The sequence below is a fragment of the Mercurialis annua genome, linkage group LG5 (genome assembly GCF_937616625.2).
Source record: "Mercurialis annua linkage group LG5, ddMerAnnu1.2, whole genome shotgun sequence".
Classification (NCBI taxonomy): Eukaryota; Viridiplantae; Streptophyta; class Magnoliopsida; order Malpighiales; family Euphorbiaceae; genus Mercurialis; species Mercurialis annua.
Genome location: NC_065574.1, coordinates 18519060 through 18531949, shown reverse-complemented (window position 1 = coordinate 18531949; position 12890 = coordinate 18519060). Strand labels below are relative to the sequence as shown.

The 12890-nt window shown below is 39.0% G+C and overlaps 1 protein-coding gene across 1 annotated transcript; it reads left to right on the top strand.

The window, feature by feature from the left end:
- Nucleotides 1-1910: 1910 nt before the first annotated feature.
- Nucleotides 1911-8205, top strand: LOC126681634 (serine/threonine-protein phosphatase 7 long form homolog). Its single transcript, XM_050377180.2, has 6 exons — nucleotides 1911-1985; nucleotides 5500-5600; nucleotides 5691-6457; nucleotides 6548-6635; nucleotides 6731-7126; nucleotides 7221-8205. Exons 2-6 carry the CDS (start codon nucleotides 5502-5504, stop codon nucleotides 8079-8081), a joined length of 2211 nt encoding a protein of 736 aa, XP_050233137.1. The 5' UTR covers nucleotides 1911-1985; nucleotides 5500-5501; the 3' UTR covers nucleotides 8082-8205.
- Nucleotides 8206-12890: the final 4685 nt, after the last annotated feature.

The window sequence follows — 12890 nt, the reverse complement described above, 5'->3', positions numbered from 1 at the left end:
GCCATTAGAAAAATATAATATTGAAACAGAGAATTCTTCAAGATTTCACATTTTTGCTAAGCACCAAAGACCAATGAAAAGTTAAAAAGCTGCCATTCTCTTGTCACATACATGATGCTTCAAAGCTAACTAAAAACATTCAGAGAGAAGGATTGGGTTTATCATGCTGTTAAATTGGGTTGGGTTTATCTTTGATTTTGATTTGAGAGGTGAATCAGCCACCTAGTTGCAGCGACAAACACTAGAGGTCGACTCGTTGCTGGGTTTTATAATAGAAATTAGTTTGTTTGCTGGTCTTATAATAGAAATGAGTTTGTTCTGATTAATGCCGACGAGCGTAATCCTTCTTCAAACCTTCTGCATTTTGTTTCATTTTCTTGGATACCCAATTCTTCTTTGTATTGATTTCTGATCTGGATTCATTATTAGACAATCAGAGTTTTTGATTTTGAATGTGGAGATGGAGTGGCTGGCGGCGGTGCTGATGGTGTTTCTGGAGTGGAAGGTGAAAGGTGCAACTGGAGTGACGGGAATAGAAGGTGGAGGTGCAGCCGGTGTGACAGAAGTTGAAGATGGAGGCGAAGAATTGTTTATTTCAACTGAATTGAAGAACCCATTTTTGTTATTTGGGTATGAGTGTCTAGCATTGGAAGAAAGAAGAAGATGTATAGTCAGATGTAAAATTACCATGTCATTACTTATTAAAAAAATAAAATTGCCATGTCATTTTTTGTGGTTTAATTTATCGCATTTTTTTCTAGTCTCACTTAACGGAGAGTGAATTAAAAAAATGACTCGGCCGTGACGAACTTTGAAAGTAAATCAAATCAAAAATGCGATTTTTGAAAGTAAAAGGACTCGGCCGTGACGAACTTTGGGGTAGGGCTTCTCGAGTCAAAATGGTAAAATAGAGGGGTCTTAGGATGAATTTTGCCCAAAATTTATAACTAAAATGAATGAGCATTAGCTAATGTTTTAAAAATTAAAGGGTTAATTCCATAAAAAAAAATCATGACCTTTACACGAAATTTCATTTTAATCACGACTTTTAAAAATTGTCATATAAAATCATGAACTTTCATTTTTTTTCAAATCTATCACCAAATTGATTTTCAGTGTATTTTTGCTGACGTGGTAACCGGAATCCGACTGATTTGAAAAAAAAATGAAAGGTAAAAATACAACGGAAAATAATCGATGATAGGTTTGAAAAAAAATAAAAGGTCATGGTTTTATATACCAACTTTTAAACGTCGTGATTAAAATAAAACTTCGTGTAAAGTTCGTAATTTTTTATGGAATTAACCCAAAGTTAAATAACTGGCAGCATAAACACATAAAAGAAATTTAGTTGACATGAAATAAAAGTGGGTTAATGACGTTTTTATTTACAAAATTAAAAAATTTTCTAAAATTAGCCTGAGATTAACTATTTTTCCTTATTTGTGCCATACAGACCGCGGAACACTTAAGCGGTTTGTTGTAAACCGCGGAAGTGTTCCGCGGTCTGCACACGTGGCTCATCAAAGAAGGAAAATCCCATCCCTTTGGATGGGGAATGGAATGTCGACCACAAGGTGAGATGATCTTCTAATACGAGGGCTAGAAGCTTTCCGCGGTTTACAGAGGGAATTTATTCCCTCTGACAGAGAATAAATTCCCTTGACCAGAGTGGTTGTAGACCGCGGAACATTTCCGCGGTCTACACCACTATATAAGGGGGAAATCATTCCCCCTTAACATGCAACACAACATTTGAAGAAATAGGTTAGAGAGAGAGAGAGAGAGAATAGTTAGAGAGAGAGAGAGTTAGAGAGTTAGAGAGTTAGAGGGGATATTATTTTGGAGAAAATTTTACGGAGCCTATATTCGGAAAGTGATATTATTTTTCGTGGCGGATATTATTTTGCGTGGCGGATATTATTTTTCGGCGCGGAATATTATTTTTCGGCGCGGAATATTATTTTTTGGCGCGGAATTATCGGGTGAGTCTTTAAAATTTATAGATATATTAATTTTTAATTATTGAATATAGTTAGATTTAAATGATGTTTACTTAGATTAAAATAATATTTCAAATGTAGTTAGTTAATATTATAGTTAGATTTAGTTTAAAATTCTAAAAAATATGTATTTTATTGAATATAGTTAGATTTAAATGATGTTTACTTAGATTAAAATAATATTTCAAATGTAGTTAGTTAATATTATAGTTAGATTAGTTAAAAATTCTAAAAAATATGTATTATAAAATAAATTAGATTAATGTGTAAATTTAATTAGATTAATGTGTAAATGTAATTAGATTAAAATAATGTTTGAAATGTAGTTAGTTAATATTATAGTTAGATTTAGTTCAAAATTTTAAAAAATATGTATTATAAAATAAATTAGATTTATGTGTAAATGAAATTAGAATAATGTGTATAAAATTTATAGAAACGAATAGAGTATATTAAAATTAAAAAATCGAATATATGAAATTTTTAAAATATTTTTAAATTAGGTTGAAATTAGTGAAAATATTAAAATTTATGTTTTATATTATATAAATAGATTCGGAATTTACATTTAATGTAAAAAATTTGAATTTACATTTAATGTAGGAATTAGTGAAAATATTAAAATGTAGTTAAAATTATATTTTTTTAATGTAGTAATGACGACAAATGAGCTGCCAGCCCTAAAAATTTATTGGGATGGTACAATATTATCGACTCCGGGTGGAGTTGATTATGTTTCCGGTAAATCAGAACTGGTTGAGCTGACGAGTGTAGTGAATTTTGCACAACTACAAGTCGCAATTAGAAGGGTAATTGGGCTGAACGATGCTGACGAGATAGTGAAGATTTATCTAAGAGTGCCTCGGTTCGATGAACATGGAAGATTTCAAAAATATGATGGTTTTCCTATGGAGACAGATGTTCACATGGAAGCAATGTGGCGTAATGTTTCGCGGACGCCACAAATGAGGGTACTTGAGTTTTATATTGTGTACAATCCGTTATCTCAAGTACGTGCAGATGTAGACGACTGTGCGGATGTAGACGACTGTGCGAATGTAGACGACTGTGCGGATGTAGACGATGGTGATGATTTTAGTGATGAAGACGAGGAAGAAGAACACTTCTACGGGGCCGTTGTTGATGACAACGAGGATGATGATGATGATGATGATGACATCGATGGTGACAATGAAGATGGCACCCATGGTGAGAATGTCGGTGGTGGGTCGGAACAAAATACAGATCATTTTGAGTCGCGCCTTCCTCATGAGTACACACATTAGAATGTTGACGACATGTGTGTCAATATGAATCTGTGGCCTAAAGAAAATGCAATATGGGAAGCAGGCAAAGAGTTTGAATTGGGGATGGTTTTTAGTTCGAGGTATGTTGTCCAGACATGCGCGGCGAGTTATCACATTGCAGCTAATAAAGAATACAAGAGCAATGTAACAACTGGTAAAACAATAGTTCTTGTGTGTGGGAACAATGACACTTGCAATTGGAGGTTGCGTGCGTCGCTTTTAAAAGGCGGGTCGGACTGGATAATAACAAGATATAACGGCCCCCACCAATGCAGCGGCCAATCAATGAACCAAGACCATCGCAATTTAAGAGCGCGACAGATAGCTGAACACATCGACACGCAATTGCATCTGCAACGTGACATTAGGATTAAAACGCTTCAAGAGGGCATTTTTCAAAAACTGCGAGTTAGGCCTGGATACAAAAAAAACTTGGTATGCCAAGGAAAAGGCCATTGCAAACAGGTTCGGACAATGGGACGACTCTTTTAAGGAGATTTGCAATTTTATGACGAATGTCACCGTTGCTAATCCCAGGACAGTCTGGCATGCTACCGGTAATTTTTTTAAAAATTTCGAGTATTAAAAATATGTTCGATTTAATAATTACTAATAACGGTGTATGCACAGGTACACCAATTGAAAACAATCCACAATTCAGAACTTTCAAGCATATGTTTTGGACTTACGAGCCAGTGGTGAAGGGTTTTCAGCATTGCAAGCCTGTGGTGTACATCGACGGCACCCACACATATGGAAAATACGAAATGACTTTGCTGATTGCTTCTGCAATTGAAGGGAACAATCACATCATGCCGATAGCTTTTGCCATTGTGAAGTCGGAAACTGCCGCATCCTGGAGGTATTTCATGAGGATGTTGAAGAGGTATGTTTTGGGTGAGCGAAAGGTGTGTATCATATCTGATCGCGGCTCCGGTATTATGAGTGCCATGGAGGGGCCTGAGTGGGCGGGTGATACCCACAAGTGGTGTATTAGACACCTAGTGAGCAACTTCCACAACGCCTTCAAGAAAAAATATCTCAAAAAGCTTGCTGAAAAAGCTGGTAATTTTCTTGTTAGTTAATATAATACATAAATTTTTGGTTGATGGGAAAATATTGACGGTTTAATCGACGTGTAGGACGCGCATACCAAGAGCATAAAAGAGATCGGTACATGTCATTGATAGAGGCGGATTCACCTGAGGGTTATGTGTATCTTGACCGCCTTGATGTTACAAAATGGAGCATGAGTGGCGACACGTCTGGAATGCGGCATGGTGTGATGACAACAAACTACGCTGAGTCGGTCAACGCGATGTTAAAGAACATTCGGGGGCTCCCTATCACAGCCATGTTGGAAGCAATATTTAACAAGGTCAACTCCGTAACGACTACAAAATGTGGTTGGCATCCGGTTTCATGTGGACTCCAGTCTGTGCACACAGAATTGAGACTTGGGAAAATAAGTCAAAGACTCATACGGCTTCACAGTTCAACGTGGCACAGAAGGTATTCAATGTCTTGACCTAGTGCGACAATGTAAGACAAAAGGGTGGCAATACACAGCAAGTTCGTCTACTGGACGGGACATGCACCTGTGGAAAATTTCAACAGTGGAAAATTCCGTGCTCACATGCGATAGCTGCCTGCAAGCAATACGGAGAGAACTATCGTGACTACATTTCATGGTATTACAAATGCGAGTATGGAATCTTAGCGTGGAGCTCTGTTTCATTTGAACCCTTATGGAATCGAAAGCGTTGGATCAATTCCACTGAAATTCCATTTGTTCCTAACAGACAGTGGATGAGAAAGAAGGGTAGGCCGGTTGAGAGTAGGCGTAGGAATGAAATGGACCAGACATTTAGGGACAGGCGGAATAGAAACTACTGTAGAAGATGTCTTACATATGGTCATAATCTTAGTTCATGTCCTTTTAGAGTTCAGTGATGTGAGAATTTCTGTTTCCATTTATCATGTACTAAGGATGTTGTAATTCCATTTGTGTGCTATTAAAATTGAAAATCTGGCAGCTCATTCTATTTTGCGTTTGTTTAGTTATTTAGTTTAAATAACAAACTCTTGTAACACTTTTACTTGACGGTTTAATTGATGCAGTTATTTTTAATTAATTGTTTGATATTATTTGTGAACAATTGTTTGATATTATTATGATTTAATTGCAGCCATGGCAGCTGCTCACGATCACATGCAGCCGGGTCCTGAAAGACCGGCGCTACTTTTTTTACAGCATGACCATATCTCTCAGGATGTCTGGGATGGCACGGTAACTTACGTTTGCATCTTATTTTTTTTCAACAGTTACGTTTGCAACTTAATTAAATTTTTAAACTAACTTAATGTTTATTTTATTCAGGGGTCTGACGAGGGATTTCTGTCTCGCACTAGCTGTACGACTAGAAGGAGCGCTGTTCTGCCGTTCGCTAGGTTGGACCACCGTATTCGGTCGATGATCGAGCCTACTGGATTTGCAGGCTGTTTTGCTATGCGTCACTACAGCGTCGACATGCAGCTGATCACAGCCCTTGTGGAGAGGTGGAGGCCGGAGACCCACACTTTTCACTTACCCGGCGGAGAGTGCACGGTTACACTACAGGACGTGGCCATTCAGACCGGACTACCAGTAGACGGTCATGCTGTTACAGGATGTATTGTACATGATTGGGCTGCAGTGGCAGAGAGGGTTTTGGGGATTCCTGCGTGCAGATATCCTAAAAAGCCTGCAAATTCCACAGTCCGGACTTCTTGGATCCTAGAGAGTTTCCCCGACTTCAGTGCATTACCAGACCAGGCGACTGACGAGCTTGTCCATCGGTACACACGGGCGTATCTCTTGCTTGCTGTCACAGGATTGTGCTTCACTGACCTCGGTAGTGGAAAGACTTCGTTACGGATTCTTCCACTTTTAGAGGACTTGGCGGCAGTTCGGACCTACAGCTGGGGATCGGCGACACTGGCTTACTTATATCACGAGCTTTGCTCATGTTCGTTGCGGTCTGCAAACCGCCGCAACATGGGCGGGGCGTTGTGGATACTGCAGTTGTGGGCATTGGACCGACTTAGAGTTATTGCTCCCGCTCTTGCCGATCCCACTATTTCACCACATCTACCACTGGGCGACAGGTGTGTTTTACTGTTGTTTACTATTTTTTAATTTTATTCTATTTTTTAAAATTTGACTGTTAATAATGTGTTGTTGTTCTTGAATAACAGATGGGGAGGCCGGAGAAACGCCAGCCGTGCGGCCCGACAGTCGCTGCCTGACATCCGTGTTCGGCTTGACACGTCTCGCTACGAAGATGTAAGAAATTATGTTTCGGTTTTATTATCTCGTATGTCAAATAGCTCATTGTGAGAATGTTTTAATACTAAATATCTTATATTTTATACATGCAGTTTATCTGGCAGTCGTACACTGATGATATGCTGGACACTCTCCCAGTGTATTGTTTGGATGGGCGCGCTTTTTGGCGGGCCACGGTTCCACTTATCTATTTTCATATTGTGGAGTGGCACCAGGCAGACAGAGTTCTGCAGCAGTTCGGATTGCAACAGGGTATTCCAGACGCCCCACTTCAGGACCACTCACTACACACCATTACCCTGAAGAGCAGCTCATCTTGGATGCAGACACACTCTCACTACATTCGTGTGTGGGACGACAGGCTCCGGTTTGTAATTTCAGGACAGCCCCTCCAGGACCCACCTCATTATCATTCCGAGTATATGGATTGGTTTCGGTATGTCACGCGTCGCTGGATCACACGACAGGGCGCTGAGCTCGGAGCACAGGTATTTTTTTAAATTATATGTTTTTCAATTAATTAATCAATAAATTGTGGGTTAATTTCCTACCTTTTTTAACGTATTATATCTTTATTTGCAGGCCGATTTTGTGGAGCGTGTACGTAGGGATGCTCCTGTTGACACTGAGCTTCGGCGGTTCGCAGCCAGCACACAGAGAGGCACTAGAGAGGACCGCCGTGATGTTACATCGCCCCCTATCGAGCCTTCTATACCGCCGCATCGACTACCAGTCATACCTGACGCGCCGATAGATCCGACTACACTGCGACATCGACGGCGAGAGCGGCGTCACCCCCCTGCACCACCTCAGCGTCCGACCGATCCTATGCCTCCCCCAGTGGTTTTTCATCCTTTCAGAGGGCATTACTATTACGCGGGGTCCAGCTCTGCACCGCCACCCTTTTCATCGGGTCTTCCTTCTTCATCTGGCCAGTTTTACGGGGATTCGGCACATCACTATTTTCAGGGGTCGTGTTCATATCCAGTGCCACCAGGACCTTCTTCGCATTTTGTTCCACCGCCGCCTGCTTATGTACCACCTACGATGCCTCCTTTTCAGGTGCAGTGGGATCAGCCTACACAGGGTACACAGGACTTTCCAGCTTCACAGGGACTTCCAGAGACACCTGGGACTACAGACTTTCTGTCATATGGTAGCAGTTGGTTAGGTCTAGACAGCATGGAGGCGATGATGTTCCGCCAACAAGAAGAATTTGTTACCCCGCCACCAGCAACGACGAGTACGGCCATTCCCCAGGACCAGCAGGGTGACGACGGAGCCGACGACGAGGACGCCGATGCAGGAGAGGGAGATGGTGATGGTCGCCCAGGTCGACGTTACCTCACCATCAGTACAGGCCGTCGGGCGAACCGTAACAGAAACAACTTGCGCTCGAACCTCCCGGTCACTAGCAGATATGACGATAGGACTCCTAGGTGATTTCTTTTTTGTACTTTGTACATTATTATCTGATGTAGTAATCTTTTTTAATTTGTAATTTTTAGTTTATTAAATATGTTATTGTTATGAAGTATAAATTATATTTGAATATTTGTTAATATAATTATTTTGTAGTATTTTATAAATTTATTTTTGTAGAATGTTATAAAAATTAACTAATTCAAACGTTTTAAATTTAAAAAATTCAACAATTAAAACGTAATTTTTTTTAATAATTTTTTTTTTCATTTTTAAATAAATATTTTATTTATTTAAATTTTTTTTAAATGATTACATCAAAATGATTGGGAGAATTTTTCTCCCAATCAGTGCAGTCAGGGAATTTAATTCCCTGACTACACAAAAGTAAACCGCGTAACAGTTACGCGGTTTGCCACGTTGGAAAAGCAAACCGCGTAACTGTTACGCGGTTTACTTTTTCTATGTGGCTCCTCCAGCGAGGAGCCACGTAGGACAGACCGCGAAACTGTTCCGCAGTTTACACAAACCGCGGAACAGTTCCGCGGTCTGTAAGGCATAAAATGGGAATTTTGAGATTTTGGGTGATAATTTCGAAAATAATTAACAAAAATCAAATTTAATGGTCATTAACCCAATAAAAGTATAATCTGTTAACAAAATTTTCAGACCTACAAGTCAATATGAGATGAGAGTCAAAATGCATAGCATTTGCTGCATTTCTTTTTTCAAAATAAAAATGGTTTCTTTGTTGATTACAGAGCTTATATATAGAGACAAGACAAGAAAGAGATTTGTTCTCTAACCTCAAAATCAAACCTCTTCCTCAAGGTGCCTTTTTATTTTATTTTTAACTATCTTTTTCTTCTGGGGTTTAATCCCTTTCAATTAAATTTATTTTTGTCCCCAGAGAGACTATTATTCTATGAGTAGTCTTACTTAAGTAAAAATTAGTTCTGTTAATTGTCAATTATCATAGAAATTAATGTTAGAATATTTATCAAAAATACTTCGTTTGTAAAAATATTTGCTAAAATTATTTTGGGTTTGAAATTTTTTTTTGCTTTCAATTTTTTTTTATCTTTTTATTTTGAAAATTTATAAAAATACTCCAGTTTTTTAGAAACTGTTTAATAAACGGTTTCAAAAATGTGAATTTAAAAACTGTATGAAACCTTTTAAAACTATACTAAAACTTTTTTTAAAAACGGTTTCAAATTTTTTTAGAAACCGTCTGAAACTTCATTAAAAAGTGTCTTTAAAATGATTTATAAAACAATTTCAAATTGTGTTATTTTAGATACCTTTTGAAACCCCATTATTTTTTTTAGAAACCATTTAAAATTATATGAAACTGTAGAGTAAAAAAGTAAAAATTTAATTTTTTTGAGATATGACCAAAAACATTTAGGTAACTTCACAAATATCCCTTTGTAGGCATAATTTATTGTCAGGTCCCTACACTAAAATACCCTTTCATTAAATCACTCCACTTTCACTTCCATCAATCTAATGTCCTTCTGTTAAGGCGAGTGTTGACGCCATCAAACTCTCTTTATTTTCTATGGGCATAACCCATTCTCAGATCCCTGCACTTCTAATTTTTTTAATCTATGGTTCCTGATTGCGTATAAATATGTAATAATTCTTAATTTAACCAAATTAAAATTCAGTATACAGTATTAAAAATTATATTTTAATTAGGGTTAATTCCTAAAAAAATCACGAACTTTACACAAAATTTCATTTTAATCATGACCTTTAGAAGTTGCCATTTAAAGGCACGAACTTTCATATTGTTTCAAATTCATCATTTCAGTATATTTTTATTGATTAAATTCTTCACTAAATCATTAATGAAAGACCCAAGTTATTAATCAACATCAAATCTTATTATCTTTCGGTTAGAATATATAGGATTAGGAATTTTTAGTCAGATAAAATACACCGAATTTTACTTTGGTGATAGATTTGAAATAAAATGAAAGTTCGTGCTTTTAAATGACAACTTTAAAGGTCATGATTAAAATAAAATTTCGTGTAAAGTTCGTGATTTTTTTAGGAATTAACCCTTTTAATTATATGAATTTGATATATTTAAATTATAACGCCAAAAGTTTATCCTTTAACCATTATTTTATTGAATATTTAAATTGATTTTATTGAATGTTTAAATTATTATTATTTAATGATGGATCCGGACATCTCATCAGCTTAACCTGCAAAACAGTGTAGATGGTTAATCGGACGGTGGTTGTCCACTTAGCTCTCCGGTGCTTATATCAGTATTAAGTTTAAGGGAGAATAATTGTATTCAATATACTTGTGTGTTTAGACATGTCTCAAACTCCTTATATAGTAGTAGTGAGGGAATACCTTGTAGAGTCAAAATAGGAAACAGATCACACATCGGCCAAGAGAAGGCAGATACGCTGAAAACACTATAAATAAGACACAAACCTATACGCCCGGAGGTACGACTAATCCTAACCAACATATATTATACTTATTAAAACAACCAAGTAACTAGAGCTTCGGAGCGTTCACGGGGTTCGGTGACCCGCTGTAACCGATCCTCTTTATATTGTCCACTTTGTAGGGTCGAAGACGCCCAACATCCGGATCTATTATTTGGCGATCTGTGGGAACTCAACTCCCAGCATAAAAATTTCATTGTTCGGATATTGAGATGTCTGATGCCAGAAATGACACCCCAGGATAAATGGCCAAAGAAAAAAACACACTACCAGCCGGGCAAAGAGGATTTATATAGGACAGTCCAGGAACTCCCATAGCATCAGGAGCGACGGGAAGATCATAATCTTCTTCCAAGGATTCGGTAGTCCCACCCAAACCCCAGTGGACCAAACCTTCCAAGAAGCCTTGGACTAGACAATGGACAGCGCAATGAGATGCTTCCGAGAATACGTTGCTACGGTGGTCAAGGAGACAGCGGAGACCCTTCTGTCCCAAACCCAAGGCAGTAAAAGTTAGGACACAACCGGAGGACGAGAGCAAGATGGAGGGAAAACGCCTTGTGTAGGAGGGAACTTCGAAGACAAAGAACCAAAGGTACTCATAGTGGAAGACGAGGAAAATAAGGCGGCAGATCCGACCAACAAGAGACGATAAGAGGTAGGAATGGAAGGTGTGGATATAATGGAAGTACATATACTGATAGCAGAAGCAATGCATAATGCAACTGAAGAAAAATCAAGAGAGCATGTCTAGGAACGTAGCATGACCAACGAAATGTCGCCCTTAGCCACAAACGTGATATCAGAGAAATGGCCAGAAAGGCTCAAGATACCCAACTTTGATGGAACCGCACAAAATTCTACAACAAGATGATCCTCTTAAATGTTCCACACGAAATACTCTGCAAGATGTTCCCAACCACGCTCGGCGACACAGCGCAAAGATGGTACAATGGTCTAAAGGCCGAGTCAATCACGACATGGAGACAGCTAAACCAGGAGTTCATAATAAGGTCCTTCACGAACATCCCACCAAAAAAAGTTCAGAGGAACTCTACAGATGCCAGCAAGGAGCAGGGGAGACACTTACAAAGAAAGATTCAACAACGAACAATAAAGATCGAGGACCTAAAAACGACACGGTGGTACAAGCCCTAAAGAAAGGCACACGGATGGGAGTACCGGGAGACAAGTTGAGCTCGAAAAAGTCCAAAACTTACCAAGAAGTAATGGCGGTGGCCTAAAATGCATAAACGTGGACGACGGAAGAAGACAGAAAAACAACGATGCACCAAAGAAGGAAGAAAGGAAAGGAGGCACCTCACAAAGGCAATCATCCCACTCCCGAAAAGACTACGGTGCAAGTCATCGGAGCATCGACAGGTACACACCGTACAAAGACGACAGTGATTTGAGGAATGATAATAGGGCGACAGGGCCGAGGTCGAATACAACAAGGGCTAACGTACTAATGTGGGTCAAAGAAAGTTGAACGCTAATGACCTGGCCTTGAAAGATGATCCACAGATCAGGAACAAGAGACGAAACCTGATATTGCAAATTCCATGAGGATTACGGACACGACATGGAGGAGTGTTACTATTTAAAGAAAGAAATAGAGAGGTTGATAGAGTCTATGTCGCTGAGGAAATATATGAGCCGCAAAGAAGAAAAGGAGCATCAAGAGGAAGGAGCCGACAAAGATAAAAAGAAAGAAGAAGGGGAAAAAAGGAGGAAATCGCCAGAGTTATCAACGTCATCAAAGGAGAGAAAAGCATGAAGGCATGAAAAAAAGGCCAATGGCCAAAATAATGCAGATTGTCGCCTTCTCTGCAGAAGATGGGACGCATGTCAAGGGACCGCACAATGATACCTTGGTAATAGAAGCAATAATTAACAACTTCTTAGTCATGAAGCTACTGGTCGACGAAGAAAGCGCGGAGAATTTAATGACTTGGGAGGCATACAAAGGAATAGGAGGCGAACTTGGATTGCCCAATACCAATATTAGGACTCAAAGGAACACCCATTCAACCCAAAGGTCTAGCAGAGATAATGACAGAATTTGGGAAAGGAGGAAAGGAGATAAAAGAAATCAAAACGTTGTTCTCCATCGTGGATATGCCGTTGGCCTACAACGGAATACTGGGAAGACCATTTCTATGCGATTCGGGAGCAATTACAAGCATCTGCTATCTGGTGATGAAGATACAAACTACGAGAGGGACCATCCGCATCAAAGGGGATCATGAAGTCGCATCAAGGTGCTACACAATAGCAATGAAAGAAGTAGAAGAGCGAAGCGGCTCAGGAGGAGGAAAGAATCAAAGACCGAAGGCCAAAGGCCAAAGAG

Coding starts and splice junctions, on each gene's coding strand:
- LOC126681634 (XM_050377180.2), top strand. CDS start 5,502: ATGGCAGCTGCTCACGATCACATGCAGCCGGGTCCTGAAAGACCGGCG. Junction 5,601..5,690: donor AGGATGTCTGGGATGGCACG/GTAACTTACGTT, acceptor TATTTTATTCAG/GGGTCTGACGAGGGATTTCT. Junction 6,458..6,547: donor CATCTACCACTGGGCGACAG/GTGTGTTTTACT, acceptor CTTGAATAACAG/ATGGGGAGGCCGGAGAAACG.